We start from the raw sequence: 19879 nt of genomic DNA, 5'->3' as shown, positions 1-19879 counted from the left end.
TGTGTGCACTCGAGTGGTGGGCAGGGGCAGAGGGAGAGAATCTCAAGCAGACTCCCTGTTGAGTATGGAGCCTGATGCAGGGCTCAATCTCACGACCCTGAGATCATGACCTGAGCCAAAATCAAGAGTTGGGACACTTAACCACCTCCGCAATCCATGTGCCCCTGTGCACAATTTTTTTTTTCCTCTATATCTTTGGGGCTCTGAGGTCCTAGGCTCTTCCCATTTTACACTGAGCAATCCATTCCACTCTCATGGTTTCAATTATTTATGGACTCCAAAATCTTTATCTCTAGCTCAGACCTCTTTTCTGAGAAACAAACACATATTAACCAAAGCTGACCTCTTAATAAGACAGGTTTAAACTGCGCGGGTCCACTTACACGCAGATTTTTTTCCCCATAAATATACATACAGTATTGTAAATGTATTTTCTCTTCCTTATGATTTTCTTATAAAATCTTTTCTCTAGCTTACTTTATTATAAGAATACTGTATATAATACATATAACAGAAAATATGTATTAACTGTTCATGTTATCAGTAAGGCTTCCGGTCAACAGGTTATTGGTAGTTAAGTTCTTGCGGAGTCAAAAGTTATATGTAGATTTTTTTAATGCACAGGAAGTTAGCACCCCTAACCTCTGCATTGTCCAAGGGTCAACTGTGATTGCTTCCTAAACATCTTTTCTTAGATATTCCACTCAAACTGCTTACATCTAAAACTGCACACTCTTAATGTTCTCTTATATCTCAGTGAATGTTACTATCCTCTATCACTTAGATGTTCAAGCACAAACCTGGACATTACCCTTTATTCCTCTACTCTCTAAGATGTACTGATTCTATCTCATAGACCTCCACCAAATCTATCTGTTCTCCATTACTGCCATACTAGGGCTCCAAACATTTTTTCATTAACTGATGCTGGCCTCACAATTTGGGCTATGCTTCCCTCAGTAGCTTTATCTTTTGCCATTTTTCTGTCCGCCCCCTGCCCCTTTCTTAATTTCTCTTTTATGCCTCAGCTATATGAATTAAATTACTCAGTGTTCTATAAGCCTGTTCTGTCACCCAAATTTTCCACATGCAGTTTGCTCTTCCTGAAATACTTCTCCCCTGACTTCTAATACTTTGGCATCCTTCAAATCTCAGCTTAGATGTAACTATGTAAGAATCCTTGCCTAATTTTCTAAACCTGGGTTCAATTTCCCTCCTTGGTGCTTCTACAAGCCACCTCTCTCCCCAATTACAGCACTCTACTTTCTACTGGAATTGCCTATTCACTGTCCCCTATGAAATGATAAGCTCCATGAGAACACAAACCATGACTTTAGCCATTCTATCCCCTTAATATAATTAATAATATAATATCTCACTTAAAACATAAAATATACTCTATTTACTGAATATATATACATGATGCAAGTCTTGTTTTCTTACTCAGATGGAAAGGGAACTTTCTGAACTTTCTACAGTATCTAAGAGCATGTTGTAGGCATTCATTAAGTATATACTGAATTAAGAATAGGATAGAATTGCATTTCTTCTTTCCTTGCCATGTCTACAGTTGATACACAGCAGTACAAATGTAGTGAAGTATAAGTTTTAAAACTCCTATGTATTAAACTATATCTAGACAGTAAATCTTGAAATGTACAAAAACAAGACATTTATGGCAGAAGCAAAACTTTTCATCAATAGAAATATTCCCTAATTCATTATATACATTGCCTTATGAATTTTTCTAGAAAAGTCCTTGTTGTTAAAAATCTCTCTCAAATCTCCAGTCACTAATTACTCTATGACGAAGAAAAACACATATAAAACTGATAATGAATTTTAGTGTCATTTCCAAAAAGGCATTAAGAAGTATGGAATACCAAGAATAATGAGAAAAAAAAGAACACCTTAAGAAACATTTTAAAATCAGATAAATATAACAAAAGCTGCTATAAATACAACTTTGTAAAAATAATGTCCTTGATTAAAAAAAAGAATGTTAAATAAAGAAGGAAAGTTATCAGTAAAAGATAAATAAAACTTTAAGCAGAACAGGAAATAGTACTAGTAATTTTAAAAATGAGAAAAGGTGTAAAACAACAATGCTAAATTTTTTTAAAAAATCACACAAGGATTTTGAGATTAATGTGAAAAAGTAATAATGAGGCATTTTCCATCTGATTTTTCCAGGGTGATCTCATATTTAGTGGGATAAAGAATCATATTAATATAAATTTTATATTCATACCTTAGGAAGATACAATGGTTAAGAAGCTAGAAGGACAAAATACGGTTCTGTTGTAAACTACCTTTGGTAAACTCTAACAGCATGAAATGAGAATGAAAGAATTAAAAGTGAAACACTGCACTTTCTACTCCATTCATGACAGTCTTTCAAAAATATGTGTATATATTTTTAGGTGAATTATAAATTTTTTTTTTTTAATCACTATCAGGCTTCTTCCCTCTTTTTTCCTGACATGCTATTTGTCATGTTATTTTTAGTTATCCTAAGGACAAGAAACAAAGGACATTATTTTTTAATTTGATTCATCTTTCATAATGGAGACTCTAATTTGATTAACATTAAAGCTTTAATCGTCACATGTTACAAAGTTAAAAATTTTTAATTAATGCATGTTAAATATTACTGAAATAGGCATTTTAAAGTCATTCAATTAATTGAATGTTGGGGTCATTATAATCATCTAACCTATTAAAACTTGAGTTTATTGCTTTTAATATTTTAATAGAAAATTTAATAATTGTTTCTTAGCTTTTAAAAAAGTTTTAAAAAGGTAACAAAAATAAAGCCATCAATACCTCCATAAGCCCCTAAAATATACAATGTAACAATGCAACTATACAATAAAATAGCCTTAAATTTACAAATGTAACCTGGCACACTCTCGCATGTCCAGGAAGTAATGAAATGAGCATTACCATACTTCTACAAATCCTGAACTGTCTAGCACCTATCAATAAGCTGAGATGGAACTGGCTCCATTGGCAACTACAGTGTTCATATCCTATCTTGCTAGGGTCTGAGGGGAACAGTCTCCCTGAGGCACCAAAGTCAGGCCAGCATAACTGAGTAAAGCACATAATTACTTACTAAAGTAATTTCAGTTTACATTCTAAATTTACCATTACCTTAACAGTATCTGTATATGATTTTCTCCCTTGTTACACTATAGATTATCTCTGGAAAGAAATCCTCATCTTTGTATCTGTGGAATCTAGTTCAGTGTCTCATCTGAAAAAAAAACCTATTCAACAAGTTTGCTTATTTATTGAAGAAAATATCTTGTTCCTTGACACTATTTAAATAAGCAGAGTCTTAAGATGGTTCTCAAAGCAGTACCAGAGGACATTAACAATTTGATGGTAAATGTGAGACTGATTTACTAGAATTATTATATATGTTATAGACCTCATTGACTTAGCAGAGACCGTCTTCTTTCCACATGGTCTCAAAGCTATTAATTTATCAAGACAATGAATACATATTATCCTGTAGTGTAGCAGTTAATTTTTAGATAGCTCCTTGGGCATATTTACCATTCACACTGTTTTCTATATTTTATATTAGATCAAATACAAAAACAGATAATATAACTTGTATATTAATGATATATGTTTAGGAGCTTTCTATGTCTCTACTAAATATATTTTAATTTGCTTAAAATTCTGGACACATTAAGAGGTAGGGAAGTGCATGGGTACATTTAGTAGAACCTAATTTCGTGAGTTTCATACTAGGTGCCAAGAAATTAGGAAATAAATTGAAACTAAATCAGCTGTTCCTTTTCTACCCATTATCTCATACTTTACTCAAGGCACCTACAATGAAACTTTAAAATTAAGTAGAGAAAAACTTACCTAGTTGGGATTTTGAATAATAGTTTGCCATTTGTCCACTGTTGCAAGACTGTCGTTTATGTCTTTTTGTTGACATTTCTGTGGTCTTCCATGGTGGTCTTTTTCTTTTGTTCAATTTGCTAAGAACATCAGAACTATCAGGATTCTTGTCATAGTTAACACATTTATTTAATTTACTGTTGTCAAGTTGGCCAGGAAATTTATTGGTTGAAGGACTATTTGTTTTAGCATTTTCTATTTCTTTAGATTGCTTTTTAAAAGAATTTTGCCTAGCAGAATGGGATCTTAAGGTAAAGCACTTTGATTCTTCTCTATGAGTCTGATGATTACTTCCACCGTCAATAGATTCAGGAGAGTAAATGATTGTATTTAGCTTAAAAGTATTTCTGTGTTCAAGATAGTTGATCTTCCTCAAAAATATTCTACAATCTTTTAAGGTTTTTGACCTCCAATTATTTGGACATACATTTCCTAGTCTTGGTCCCTTTTCAAAATCTTTTTGGCTGCAATTTGTTCCATTCTCCTTTGCTTCTGACTTAAAATTATTCTCTAAACTAGCATGTGTTTTCAAGTCAGACATCACCACCTTCTGTTGCAAAGAGTCATCCCTGATCTCAGGTGGCAAAATAAACTGATTATTTAGTGTGTTTTTTCCTTGGAGTGGGATGTCAGCCTTTGTTCCCCCCTCAGTCTTATTTAAAAATTGGTTCTGGCAGAAAAATCTTAAGTTCCTCCTTTTAGAGATCCAATCAATTGTTCCATGGTTGTGCAGCTTTCCCTCTCTTTTCCACTTTGCATGTTGCAACCTCTTAAACTCAGTTCTTTTTAATCTAGCTAATGTTAAATTACTTTTCACATTTAACAGTGGAGAGCTAACCATTTTATGCAGTAGATGCAACTTCCCTGCTGATTTTGAAGGAGAAGATAGTGCAAATTTTTTAAAGTGCTTTCTGAAGGGGCTGGTATTAAAATTAGAATATTTGGTCCCTAATTTAATTCCTCTGGTGTTTATTACTTCCAAAGGGTTTCGAGCATTTGCTTTTCTAACTAGTGAAAGAGACTGTGTTTCTGTTGTTTGCATAAACCAGATACAGAGTTCATTCAAATCATACTTTTTCCGAAAAAGCATTTTTACAGGTGAAACTTCAAGTTCTAAAAGACAGGTTTCCAAAGGTTTTGCTATTTTGAAATTATCATTTTCAATGCGTTCTCTTTTTTTATGAACACAGTTTCCAGCTTCATCTCCACTCACTTGTACCCAAGCATTTGTTATTTGCTCAAATCTATTGTTTAATTCCTCTAATAAGGAATCGTTTGAAGTAGAAGCAGCCCACCACCTGAGCAAAGGATTTGATGAAATTATAGGGTCCAAGGATACTTCAGAAATGGGTATTAATTTGTTATCTTCCAAACATATTTTTGCATTCCTTGAATTTCTAGTTGCTGGGGTACCTTTCGAAGCTATTTTTATCCTTGACTGCCTATGTTTTTCCTTCTGACTTTTACCTTTCTGCAAATGGAGTTTATATGATTTACGGAGCAGAGCATTTCTATAAATAAGTGAGCTAGACGATGCTAATGGATGTAAGAAATGGAGAGATGGTTTTCTATCCCCAATAGAATGTCTCAAAGGTATAGTAGCAACCATACTTTTTGATCCATTCTTAAATATGTCAGCTTCAGTGTGCCTTGTATCCATCTTACTGCATTGGTGATCATACTTTTCTTCAGCCAGATTTTTTTCTAATGTATTTTCTTGTTCTAAAGGAGGTAAGCAGCTGCTAATACTTACTTCTCTCTCCTGAGGTGAAACTCTATTAATAGTCACAGATATGCCAGAGATTTTCACTTTTGCAGGTCTACCAGGCTTCCTAATTATTGCAAAAGGCTTCTGGTTTGGTCGAATAATGTTCTTGGAAGGTTGAGGTATCACAGACTTGTTCTTGGTAGGCCTAACATAGTCAAAGCCAGACCCCAAGATCTCACTTTCAGTAGTCAAACTCGAAACAGCACTTCTTTCACCTGAGTCAGTTTTGTATTCTCTAATATTTCTGAGACCGTTACATTCAGTTGGAAAGTCAGCAACATTATTGCTGAAAGACATAATATTGCTTATGTTTACAGTTCCTTCAGAAACATGCCTTCTACTTCTTCTTGATCTTCCATAAATAACAGTTACAGTAATACTCTTTTTATAAATACCTTCTTCTACTTCTGATAGGAGAGATTCTGGACTTTTCTTTCCAGCACTAGAAGACTCATTTTGGCAAATGGTGATGTCTGTTTGATCAGTTTTAGGTTTTGGTGGTCTTCCAATTGGCCGCTTAATTTGTTTCACAACCTGGGGACCTATTTTTTTAGGTCGACCTGGTTTTCGTTTAAAGGATGAATCAATACCATTGCTTGGATTTTCCTTAGGTTCATGTTGTGGCTTATCACTATTCATATCATCTATAAACATTGCAGGGGATTCTGTAATTTCTTTTGCACAATTAAATTTGTTTAGTTCTCCCTGTAGAGGGTCACTGTCATTAGGATTAGAACTATAATTTTCAAAGTTAGCATTTGGGACATCCTTATTTGTTTCTGTTTTTTTTTCAATTACATGATGAGTTGGACATTTTTCAGAAGGAAGATCAATATTTGATTTGGAAGTACCAACTGAAGTTAAAGTATATTTGACTCCTTCACTGCTTTTAACCTCAGATAAAAACATGAGTTTGATAGGGCTAGAATAGCTGGAAAAAGAAGAGCTTTCAATGGCTTCATATTTTGTTGGCACACTTTGAACATTGGAAATCAAGCTACTCGCATCTAAAATAGAAGACTTTTCGAGATTATCAAGTCTTTTGCTATTCATATCTATTGTAGGAATATGACTGCTTTTGATATTGCTGGCTGCTACCACAGATTTTGATAAACTCTGTTCTTTGCATGTCGTTCTGCTTAAAGTAAGAGTCATATTTCTACCTGCAGTTTGATCTTTACCATTAATTTCTATCAATTTCTTGGATGCCTTGCATCCTTCAGATAATGAGTGATTATTCAAAGACTTTTTGGCCATATTTATTGTGTCTTCCAAACGCTCCACAACAACTTGTAAATTAGAATTCATTGCAATTTTGTTTAGATCTATATTGTGTGAGCTTTCAATTTGAATATTTTTCACTGGGTCTTTTTTTTTTGTAGATTCAGAAAGTTTTTTGGCCTTAGGGGATTTTTTAAAAACATAATTATTTGTTACATATATAGAATACCACCCCGGGCGCACAATATTTCGTTTAGTTCTGCTCAAAAGTCCAGGAACATCACTTTTCAAAGGAGTTTGAGTATTCTCCAGTTTTGGATTCTCCTTGTGATTTTGCAAAAGTTTTTTTCCAGCTGCAGATTTCTCCTGTGATTTTATGCTCATTTTCCCAGGGGAAGTTGTTTTAAAGCTTTCTGAAAATGCATCAAAAGCCAAGTTAGTTTCTAAACTATGAAGAGGTAGTTGCAATGATTGTAATGCACAATCTGGTGAAAATGATGTTTCTGCATGATTGTTATCTTGTAAGCTTTCAGAATTTTGTAAAGACCCTTGGCAATGATAGAATTCTTTTTTGTCCGTGGAAAATATCTCATCATTGCATGTCAACTTCCTTGAATTTTTTTCAGTGTATTTTTTTCTTACAAAATTTTCATCAAGACTAGCAAGTTCTCTTTTTATTTGTAAAGACTGCCTTCTAAACATGGGTGAATCAGGAGAGTTGTGCATTGAAAATAAGGTTTCTTGACGCTTTCGAAATCTTGTCTGAATAATTTTATTTTCTACCTTTTTATCATGTTGACTCAGCAATTCCATGAAACTGTAATCACTGGCCTTGGCATTATTCAAGAGTGAGGATATTAAATCTCTCAGTTTTAAATCATTATCTGTATTACAATCACTGCTAGATAATTTTATAAGGTTTGTCACATCTGTAGTTTCTATTGATTTTAGTTTTTCATTAATACGATCCATTAAATCTTGAAAAATTATAGTAGTTTCACCTTTTTCATGATTTGTAGTACAATTACCGCTGTCTTCCAGAAGCAAATAATCAGAGTCACTGGATTTTTTAGTTTTACGTATTTTACCTTCGCGGTCACCCTTGTCACTGTTTATGTCTGCTGGTATGAGAGATGGAGGCTGGTTAATGTTTATTTCGAGTCCATTATCTTCTAAGGCCGAAAGCTCTGAGACGACATCTTTCAATTTTTCGAATCCTTCAGTCTGTACAGGTGATAATGGGGGAGGTGATGGACTTCGAGATCCACAAAAGTCCTTAAGACTGACTGAAACACCACATACTTCCCTTGGTGAAAGAGGAGCATGAAACGTTGGTTTTGTGGAGTGAATGTTTGGTAACAGTCCAGAACAGCACCTGTGAGAATTAGAACTGTTTGCAATTCCTCTATTCACTACTGTCTTAATGTGTTCAATAGTTACAGTTTGGCAAGATAAACAATGTAAATCTTTAATACAGACTGGCAGAGGCACAAAACCAGGGCTTTGTCTTTCATTTTGTAAACACCCTCTTTCTGCCAGCCTATATTCATAATTACAGAATAGACCATGTAAATCATCTTCAATTAGGGGCTTTTGAGATTCTGAAGACACAGTATATGATGCATTACAAGAGCAAAGAGAAGCAGCATTCTGCTCTTGGACTAATTTCAACATGGCCAAAACTTGTTGCTGGTGATGTATGCACAAAGATTCCAAAACTTTGCTTAATGCTGATTTTCCTTTTTCCATTTTAGTAGCTTCCTCTGATTTTGCATCAACAGTTGAACTAAAAATAAAAATCAAACAAAAAATGAATTACAGCAAAAATACCAGTATTATAAGGAGTTACAATTTTAACAGAGTTTGAACAAAAGAAATTTTGGTATTGCTGGACTCCTAACTCCTACAGAGCTGCACTAATGACATCTTGATTATTGTTCAGCAAAAATATAATGAAGCACGATGATAATTAATTTCCCATGGCAAGTATCATAGTCAAAGGAAAGCCCTAGTTTTGTGATATAAAAGCTGATTATAGGTATGATTATATTTATAGATTGCTAATGTTTAGTGCTTTGGATGTATTAAGAATATTTAATGGAAAGTGCTTCAGAAGGAGTTACATTTTTGAAAGTAGACATTTTTTAAGTTATTTTGATAATTATCAACCCGTATTAGTGCAAATAAGAAAAATAAGATGTAGGAGAAAATCTTATCTTTATTTAAAATAGATATTTTTTCAAGGTAGTGAAAATAAAAATTATTGATAAAAGAAAGCTTTGCATACTCACAAGGAAAATTAAGGAATTTAGATTTCATATAAATAACAATATCTTTTCTAAGATTAAGCTGCAGGCATTTTAACCTAATAATAAAAAATCTAAGCTATTTAAAAATAAAATCTATTTTTAATTTATTTTAAATACTAAAGTAATTACATGAAGACTAAAGGCATTACTTACCTAATTATTTAATTTCAAATGCTGGAAAATGTCCCACTGAAGAAACTAATATACATCTAATTTTAACTAACACCCAGGATTACTTAGCAACCAAGGCAGAAGTCTACAAAAAAAATTTTTTAATCCAATACCAGCAGCAAGAAGAATAAAATATATTAAAAGAATTCTGTTTCAGAAAAGTATCTATTTAAATTAAACATATCACCAAACTCTGTACATGAAAATAGCCTCCCATTCATGATTTCTTATATTTGCTATTATTGTTAATAGTTCCTGTTTTGTAGAAATTTTATTTAGGGTTGGAATTGGGATATACTGATTATGAATTGCTATAGGAGATTGTATTTTGTTTAAAGGGTTATTATATTCATATATATTAAAAAGGATTTTTATTTTAAAATGAAAAGTGAAATTAATTTTATTTTGCTCTCTAAAACTGACTTAACCTGTTTCACAGATAAGTATGCAATATTTTATCTACATTTTATAAATATTGTTGAGTAGCAAAAACACCAAAGCAAATTCTGAACATTAGATCAAAAATTTTCTAGAAAAACGGTAACTTTACTAGATTCAACCAGTATTTCACCAAAACTAATATGTGATTTGACAAAAAGCAGTTATCAAAGTGAGAAAAAGATATGAAATTAATAATAAAACGTTTAAGTCCACAGACATGACCCCAATATCCTTTCCTTTCTGAAAATATTTTTTTTTTTTTGGTCAGTTTTATCATGATTGGGAGTAAATGATGGAACTGATTCCCAAGATTCACTATTAGATAACTCAAAAAATATATGGAGAACAAAGACATGAGGAAATGTTAACTATCAAATATGAAGATATAAGTGATATACTCTTTTCTAGCAAATTAAAAATTATAATTTTCACATAAGCAAAAGGATACCCAAGAGTTCTGATAGATGCACTTCAACAGTTTCTTTAAAGTTATGTTATGGCCTATTAAACATATCTGTGATTAAATAAAAAGAGATTTTGTTTCTTAGAAAAATTCATTGCATCATAATTTAAAGATTAATTTGCTTTCCTAAGTTTTCTAAAATGCTTAAATGTTTTTTCTGTTAGCAAAGTCAAATAGAAAGTAGAAATAATTAAAACTAATGATTAGTGTTAACTATTCTGAAAACCACCCCAAGATTTTTACATTTGTCTTCTGAGATTTCAAGGAAGTCTATACTTTAAAAAACTTTCTTATTCAGTTAATTACTTTTGGGTTTTTTTTTCCCATTTTATTACTTTATTATAATAATGGAACTTCCAAAATACCACAGTGGTCAATAATTCCCATGTAATGGTATATGAAGAATAGCTTCATAAAGTTACTAATTGGATATTAAGGCATTAGATTATATCTAATACACACATATCAGATATTAGCTAACTAAATTCTCAAATTATAAAATTCCATAATGCTTATTTGGCTCCAAATTTTTCTTTTTCATATTTCTTGCACGTTAGAGGCTCAAAGAAAAACCTAATATTAGTAAGTAATAGTTGAATACACATAGGTCTCCAATCTAGTATTCTCAAGTAATTATGTAAAGGTTCTATAATTATATCTTTCATAGCTCCCTTGTTTTTAATGTTAAATTTTTTTCTAACCTTTTCCAGTTTGATTTATAAACCAAAACATCCTGCCTATTTTTTATACGTTACTATCGGTTTTGCTCATTACAAGTTTTGTTGTTCTTTGGAGAAGTCAATTTTTCATATTAATATAAATAAAACTCATTCCTACAGTGAATCAAAAAAGTCAGTGTAGTCAGTTTTTTTCTTTTCTTTTCTTTTCTTTTCTTTTACTGAATGAGTAAATCAATCACACACCAACAGTGTTGTAAATTTAAGTGCAAAAGCATTGAAGTGCTTTACTACAAATTACAACCTAGAAACACGTTAACTGAACAATTAAAATTCATACAATCAGATTTAGATATATAACAACACAAAGTAGGAACAGAATTACAGTACATTTACAACACAAGACAGATACATGAATTCATTAGAAAATATTGTAATAAATAATTCATGAATTATAGTGCAATTGATTTATGCATAAATATAACTAATTGCCTAACAATCAGTTTATATTAACAAAATCTGTCAAAATCAAGGCAGCCACAGAGTTTTACTAAATTACTGCGACAATGGAAATACTGCAATTAAAAAACAAATACAAGTATTTGTACTGTAAACAACTAAAAAAATCAGTCTCACTAAAGTTAGTATACAATTTAATATAAAATTGTCATTAGCTACCAGAAATGGTTTAAACAACTTTACTGAGCAGTAGTTTTCTAAAAACAGAGGCACTGTTTTTTCTTTTCCTTCTTTTTTTTTCTTTTAAATATAAAATACTTGAGGAACATTCAAATAAGTAGAAAGCATATAAGGGTTGCTTTCACCTTCATTAAAAGTCTGCTGAAACTGGATTTTTCAGAAAACTGTCAATTAATAAGTAGTAACTGGTAACTAAATTTATAAAGTACTTTGAAAGTTTAACGTAAAGAACATCTTAATAGAATCACTGGGGAGAAGGGGAACCCATAAATTTCCCTGCCTTTCCTAGTTTGTATAATCAAAAGTTAACTCAATAATTAGAAACATTTTGTTTCTTTTAAAAGTTATGGGTTGATCATTACCTATAAACTATCAAAAAATATTTAATTTACTATTTCTGACCAAAAATAAATAATACAAATACTAAATGCTGCAAATTAACTATAATATTACCTATAAAACTACTGATCACTGTGAAGTCAATAGCAAAATGATCCCTGATTTTATGAATCCTGTAAAGTTTTTGGTCAGGTCATCTTTTAAATGATATAAAAGTGTTCTGTAAGTATCCCTTTACTATAAACTTCTCAATCAATTTATTAATGTAAATATAGTGTGAGGAATAAAAAAGCTCAATATAAATATTATGTAATGCATTCAGGCCCCCAAATTTTTGCAAGTAAAATTCTGTATAAAGAGGTCAATAAAATTGTGTTGAAACATTTACTTTATTTTTTAAATTTGTTTTTCAATGGGGGAGAAGGGGAAATATATTAAATAATCCAAGTTCTGGCCCTCACAAAATATGGCTTAATTCTTTAAAAAGAAAGATGACCCTGACATCTGCTGTTTTGCAATCTATTATGTATACTTACTTGGAAAAAAAAAAAAAAGAGCAAGAGGATTCATACCCTAGTATGCAGGTAACGTTAAGCTGAAGAGGGTTCAGTATAGATCTAAGAGACCAAATAACTACCTGGTTGTGTAGTGTCCCACTCTTCAGTTTTTTAAACATATGTAAGCAGTTTTTAAATGTAATAGCTGAAAATCTCTTTAGTATTACACGTATATGTGATTATTAGATACACACAAACACAAGTGTAAAAACACAAGTATTTGACAAGGTGCACTTATTTTTTAAATTCAGCTTTAAGTATTCCTTTTGGACTTAGGAAAATTGGCTTAGAAAAATGATCAGAACCTGAATTTTAACAGAGAAAAGGGGCACTCGGAGAATTCTGAATATACGAAGCAAATCCCCATTCTTTATATGGAGGCACATGCTTTATAACATTTTACCACTAAAACTGCATACTCCATAAATCCAACATGGATACTCTGAACCACATTTTAAAACTGCTATATAAAAATTATTGGTCTCTCTCATGAGTCTAGTAAAAGTTAAAATGCACTGCCCAGCTTCTAACTACCCAATTAGTAGAGAGTTTACATTACTGAAAGTTCAAAACAGCTTCAGTGTTAAATATCTGTAAATCTATTCAAGACCCTGAACAAACTGCAAATTTGGTTATTAGCAAAATGATAATGTATCGCCCACCAAAATGAAATCTGTAATTCATTTTGATAAACTGAAAATGTTTTGAAATGTCACAGCAGCAAATATATTAAAGTTACACTGAGGTTTTTCAATAGTAGGAGTGTGTCACAATCCTTAAAATTTAAAGTAGTCATAACATCAACTAACCAGCACATTTAAACCAAATATCATTCTCAAGCTTTTTCTGTGCACATTATAAACATGCTCTAAGTTGCATTCCAACTTTCTTTTCTAACCTTACACATTAGCTTATTTTTCAAATGAAAAACAAAATTAAATTATTTTAATAATTAAATTTAAATTACTTTTTGTTCTTAGTATTCCATCTTATATTAAAGGATTCTATAGCTGCTGGGGTTAACTATGTGTCAGTTTTTTTTAAAAAGTATATACCTTATAAACCCCAACTTCCTGTAAATCAACTATTAAATGATAAATATTAAATTTCATTATACATATCATTTAAGGTTTTCTTTTCTATTCCTGGTGGATGCACTTGAGTGCATTTCATATTTCATAGAATACACTGTAGTGTACTAATACTGTATATATTAATTTTTCTTAGTATGGAGATAGCTGTCTATTTAAACTTTGATTGGTTGTTTGATGTACTTACAATAGCTGTAAGTGTAGTATGTAAAAATGTTTACAAACTATTAATATCATATTTCCATTATAAGATGGTTCAACTGAATGGCTGGAGTGGTCTTTCACCAATAAAAATGTTTCACTTGACAATTACTTGTTTTCCCACAACGCTTTATGCTATTGACTACTAAAGAAAACCTGAATCTTTTTCACCTATTTATACAAGGATTAAATACAAACTATCAGAATTTAGTAAGCAACTATATAATTCTGTCCACAGTGAAAACCCTGAATAAAACTTTTTTTTTCAAAGGCATGTAAGTGGTTTTTGAACTGTAAAATTCCATGTCTCCTGTCAGAGTGAGCATCTGTAATTCCCACGTGTGTATATAGACACACAAATACACACCTGTGCACATACACACACACACACACGCAAACACACATACACACACGCACATACGCACATACAAACATTTTCCTAACAAGTAATCTACACAGGCTTGCTGTTTTTGCAGCTGCCAGTCCCTGAATCTGTCATATTATATAACCCAGTGTCTGGTAATCGGAGTTTCTTCTTCGGAGGAGTCTTCAGTGTTCCAGATCTTTCTTTTACCTTGTATTCTAAAGTGCTGTGAGGTACCCCATAAATTCCTTGTGCTTTGGAAACACTCATTTTTCCGCTCATTACCATTGCAATAGCCTCTTCCATTATTTCATGATCATATTGGCGATAACGGCCACGTTTTTTCCTGGGCTGTTTGTTATCTTTTCGATCCAGTCCGTCTTCAGTATTTTCAGAGGTTCCATCAACTGTTCCATTTTTAGAATTAAGACACAAAGGAGAGAGGTCCCCATGTAGAAAATAAGAGTCAACACTTGAGTGAGTTACAGGCCCAGAACATTCTATTTTGTTCTGTTTAGGGAGTATATTTTTCAGTTTTTGGAGAGCTGATCCTTCTAGGACTGGAGAGGTTTTGGAAACTTGATACATAACATCCAGCAGACCAGGACCATCAGGTTGTGGTTTTGAAACAGAACTTACTCGGAGCTGAGGAATTTTTAACTGTACAGTAGGATGTGAAGTTTCATATTGTAGGCTTTCATTTTTTTCTTTAAATTGAGTAACCATTTTCTGTAGAGTTAACTGATGGAGGTAACTGGAAGCTGTTGGGAATTTTAATTCTGAGGTTTCAAGTAGATTGAGTTTACTTTTTTCTGTGCGCTCTGCTTGAGCTCTTGCCCACAAGGCTACTTTTTGCAGCACTGCACAAGTTTCTTTACTGTCTTTATATGAGAAACTATCATTGAAATCTCGAGTTTTGTTTTTAAAAGATGCAGGCTTCCCTGCTGGTAAGGCTTCTAAGTGGAGAAGTAAAGTTTTTTGAGGTATGCCATAAAGTATGCCTGCTTTATTTATGTCCAGTGCTCCAGACTGAATGTCTTTCAAAGCTTTTGAGAGCAAACCATCTGCAAACTCAGCACTTCTTTCCACATAGTCCTCTCTGTTTCTGTGTAGTCTCCTGGATGGATGGAATGAAACGATGGTAAACTGATGCATGAGAGACTCTCACACAGCTATGGAAGGGGAGGGTCCACTCCTTTATTATACTCCTTGCTTAGGTAACATCACTGCTTATGACTCTTTTTAAGTCTGTGAGATGTAGTAGTTACTCCTTATCAAAGCAAACGCTACAGTCCTGGTAGGACAATGTGTCAATCATACGGTGGCCTCAACGGGCAGACCTTCCAAGAACTTAAAATCCTAACTCAGTATTTGTAAAAATATTCTCATGATGTTGCTATTCCTCTGACAGATGCTTGCAGAGCAACACTTATAATTTTTATTTGTACAATTAAGAGTTCCATTATAAAAAATACCCAAATCCTAAAGGAGTTTTTGTTAGTAGAAACGTGACGTTACCGCTAAACAAGTAATAAAAGAGTCAACCCCTTTAAAGGAAATTTGTAGCAGCAAGAATATTTCCAAACACAACATCCCATATTTCCACAAGACTAATTTTTCTCTAGACAAAAACTTAAAATTTTGAAACAGGTAGATAAGTTATATTTGGGTAAAATAATTTGATACTATAAATGTTATTTCTGTTTCAAATATATCATTGTAATTTTCAGCTTCTCAAACAGAAGCTAACTATACTTTATGACTCAAAAGCTACTACAGTCTTAGTTGAAACAAATTACACTCTATATCTAAGATTTAATTGTGACAAAAAATCTTCCTATGCAGTTTGTTAATGGTAAGATGCAAAAGTTACTAAATAAAAATCCAAAAATCCAACAGAACAGCATTTCACTGCTAATTATTTATTTAATTAATTTAATGAGAACTTTCAAAGCATGAAAGGACTTTCTGTGGTGCTTACTAGATATATATTATATATATATTATATAAAGTTTGCCACCACACCTAAAGCACAGTGAAAAAAATGTAAACACTATAAGCTAGCTCTAAGAATTAGTAAGTATGGTACTTTTAAAATTTGATTGTTTAAAAAAATTAAATAGTGAAATCACATATTTTCCTTAAAATTGCCTCCTGAATATTGAATTTTAAATTTTCTTTACTCGTCCTGCTTCTTAGTTTGTAGCCTATGATTAAGTTGGTAGTTCATTTTAGTAACATGAACTAAAGTTTGGTGATTGTTCTGATAACTTTTCTTTAACAGAAAGAATAAAAAAGAAAGAGAAAGGACAAATGAAAGGTATGAGAGACACACACTTATGAGTGACAAAAATTCTGGAAGAAAGCTATATATGTCAATCTACTCAAAGTAGTATTGAGAGTTCTCTGTAGAGATAATTTTATATTAATATTAAATTATATTTCCTAGATATTGCTTACCCAGCCATTGAATTTTCAGAAGAAGGATCACATATGGATGACTCTTCAGATTTTATGCTGGTTTTCTTTGTAGAGAGATCTAACACTCCATCCCCTATAATTTTTGCAAGAGAAAAAACTTTATATTTGTGACAGGTAATCCTTACATTTTAACATTTCATATTTTTGCTGATCTACTAATTCATGACCTAAAAATTAACACTTGTATTTGACATGTGGCTATTCCCAACTCATCTTGTGGTTTTAGGAACAGGACATGACTGGGAAGGCACTACATAGGAAAAAAGAACAGAGAAGGCATTGCCAAATGATATGAAGAAACAAACAGGCTATGATATAAAATCTGTTTAAAATCAACCTTTGGCCACTTTTCCCAGTGTTCTGCTGTGAACAGCCATTAACTGCCTATCCACGACTTTTTTCTAATCAAGGCTGCCCAGATGATGCTTTAAGAAAGTAGGAATGATGTAAGTTGTACAAAACAGAGACCACAGAAAAAATGATGATGAATAAGAGAACAATAATTAGCATTTACTAGGACTAGCAATATGTGGAACATATGCTTTAGGTAAACTGTGATTCTATATATAATCAATGTATTTTTTAGAACTCAGTGTAAAATTTTACTATTTTAAATAACTGAAATGTGTAACAGTTGAATCACTGCTTATGTAATATATTGTGTTTACAACTGTGATTGAATGAAGACATAACCTATAACAATATAACATTTTAGGAAAAATAGGCTGTTAGAAAACAACTGCCTAAGTATTTATTAAAATGTAGTTGTTTTTATTACTGTTATAACATTGAATTTACATAAATAAAACCAATGATTCAGACATGTTAATCTGAAAAACTTAAGGATCGAAAAGAGTAAAAATAAACTATGAATTTAAAACACAGCACTAAGTAATACTGTGACTATTTCTTTACCGATAGCTAAAAAATTGAAAATTTAAGTTATAAAGAATCATTATAAGAAAACACATGTTTAAAAAATATAAAAATTCAAGTTGGTTTAAAAAAAATCAACTTGGTTTTATTGTTACCATATAAATTTACCTATCACTTAGGTGCTCTGGCAAGACACAAAGACAGAAAAATAAAATGTCTATCTCACAACCTGCTATATGTAATTCAATAATTTTATTGAGTGCCTACTATGTGCAAAGCACTATTTTAGGAATTTGGAAACAGCAGTAACAACGGCATAAATAGTACCTATTGTCATGATGCCAACCATGACCAACCAAATATGTTATCGAGGGAAAGCTTCTCTAAGGAACAGCGTATGCAAGGGCTGTGACATGGAATCATTTCTGAAATGTCTGAGGAATAGCAAAGAGGCCAGGGTGGCTGGAAGCCAGGCTGACTGAAATGAGATCAGAAATGTACAAAGGCAGATCACATTAGGCCTTGTAGGCCATGGTAAGAAATTTGTATTTTGAGAGACAGGAAACCATTGGAGGATTCTGAGCACAAGATTGACACGATTTTAATTTGTGCTTTTAATGGATCAATCTGCTGTGGGGAGAATGACTGCAAGGGCTAGAGGTGGAGTAGGGAAACCTGCTGGGAAAACACTATCATATTTCTCAACTCTGGGTTTCACACTTCCTTAGTTTCCTCTGTTAGAAGACTCCTAATCCTTTCCTTCTATCCCCACATTCACCCTAATTCTCACCAAATCTTACTCATCATTCAATCATTCAGGCCACAACTTGAATTTGGTTGTCATTATTCTAGGTTCCTATACCTGCAACACTTACCTATATTATTTAGCATTTAGCATGCTATATTCTAGTTGCTTACATACTTACCAGTGTTAGCCATGCAGACCATCAGCTATGTGAAGACAAAGACCATGTCTATTTTATTCACCCATGTATCCCCACTGCCTAGAATAGTGCCTGGCATTCAGTAAATATTTGCTGAATAGAATTTTGAAGAATTAAAAGAGAAGACTGGATAGGTAAACAAAGCATATGGTACACACAGTACCTTGAAAAATTGTTAAATAAGGCATCTTGCCCCAGGTTATCTGTCCAGCTCAATTTTTTATGCTTTGTCTCCAACTCAACCCAACCCTCATACTTCCCGTGTATCTAACCACTTACAGTTCCTCAAACATGCTACTTGGTTGTCAGGTCTCTCAAATTGCAGTCCATGGTTCCCTCTGCCTAGAATGCTCTACCTTTTCAACTTGTCAAACTCCTATTCATCTTTAAAGATCCATATGACCCCAAGTAGAAGCTGATTACTGTCTCCCTTGTGTCGACACTTATAACACTTAATGACACTTATGATACTGTCTTGCAATTATTTATTCCTGAAGACTGAATTCCTCAGGTCAGGGATCTTATTTACTTGTATTTCATAAATAGTAGAGTGCTGTAACCTACTAAAAGAAAAAATTGAATGTTGTCTTCTCTTTTACTATCTCATTTCTCTCCTTTAGCAATTAAAATTTTATTATTTCAAGACCTTATAAGATCATCTTCAAAAAATCATTACTATCTCATCCATATTCAGATTTATCCCTGAATTCACCAGTTTTGATTCTGCTCATGTTTTGCGTAGTATGCAGCACATAAAACACACTCTCCATAAATCTGTTATTCCTAGTCAATGTTACAAAATGAATTAATGAAATTTTTCCAATTCTAAACTTTTACACTTTTGATAGTCAATTTAAAGTTAATTATTTCACAGACCAGAAATAAGAAAAGGAGGTCTGGGAACTCCTCTCTCTCCTTTACATTAACTATGCAAATTAGGCTATAGCTCCCTAGCTAGGGCAATAAAGGTATTCTTGTCCTTTTTGGGCCATTCCTAGACACATGGCCCTGTTTAGGGATAATTTGAATCTGAAGGATGAACTAGACCTAAGTCCTGTTTCATCTTTAAAAGAGCTACTCAAATCAAGCTTATACTCCTGACTCTTCTTCTTTCAGAACTCTAAACAGTTGACCGAGGTGAGAGATGCTTTAATTTTTTCCCCACAGCCTTGTCTCCATACTTAGGCTACCTATGTTAATAGTTTTGCTCTAGAAGTAACACATTAATCTGTAATCTAGTGAAAACAAAATATACTCCCTCAACATATTTCTACCACACAGTAAAATTATGTAATCAATGAGCATTTATGTAGTGAATACAAGATACATAAATATATAAGTAAAGAACTTTTA

The 19879-nt window shown here is 32.4% G+C and overlaps 1 protein-coding gene across 8 annotated transcripts in view; it reads right to left on the bottom strand.

Annotated features, from left to right (window-relative positions):
* LCORL (ligand dependent nuclear receptor corepressor like) overlaps window positions 1-19879 on the bottom strand; it is a 162425-nt gene that overhangs the window by 19198 nt on the left and 123348 nt on the right. For 3 of the 8 annotated variants that reach the window (XM_035005232.1, XM_035005231.1, XM_035005233.1), the window contains exons 6-7: window positions 16686-16779; window positions 3886-8699 (exon numbers count right to left, since the gene is read on the bottom strand). In XM_035005232.1, the coding sequence (XP_034861123.1) occupies window positions 3886-8699; window positions 16686-16779 (4908 nt within the window). Of the gene's footprint in view, window positions 1-3885; window positions 8700-11231; window positions 15343-16685; window positions 16780-19879 lie in introns of those variants that run through there. The other 5 variants (XM_035005235.1, XM_035005236.1, XM_035005234.1 and 2 more) reach the window with 4 other exon arrangements.

This window comes from Mirounga leonina, unplaced genomic scaffold (assembly GCF_011800145.1).
Source record: "Mirounga leonina isolate KUSES-001 unplaced genomic scaffold, KU_Mleo_1.0 Mir_129, whole genome shotgun sequence".
NCBI lineage: Eukaryota > Metazoa > Chordata > Mammalia > Carnivora > Phocidae > Mirounga > Mirounga leonina.
This window is presented reverse-complemented; position numbering and strand designations above follow the sequence as displayed.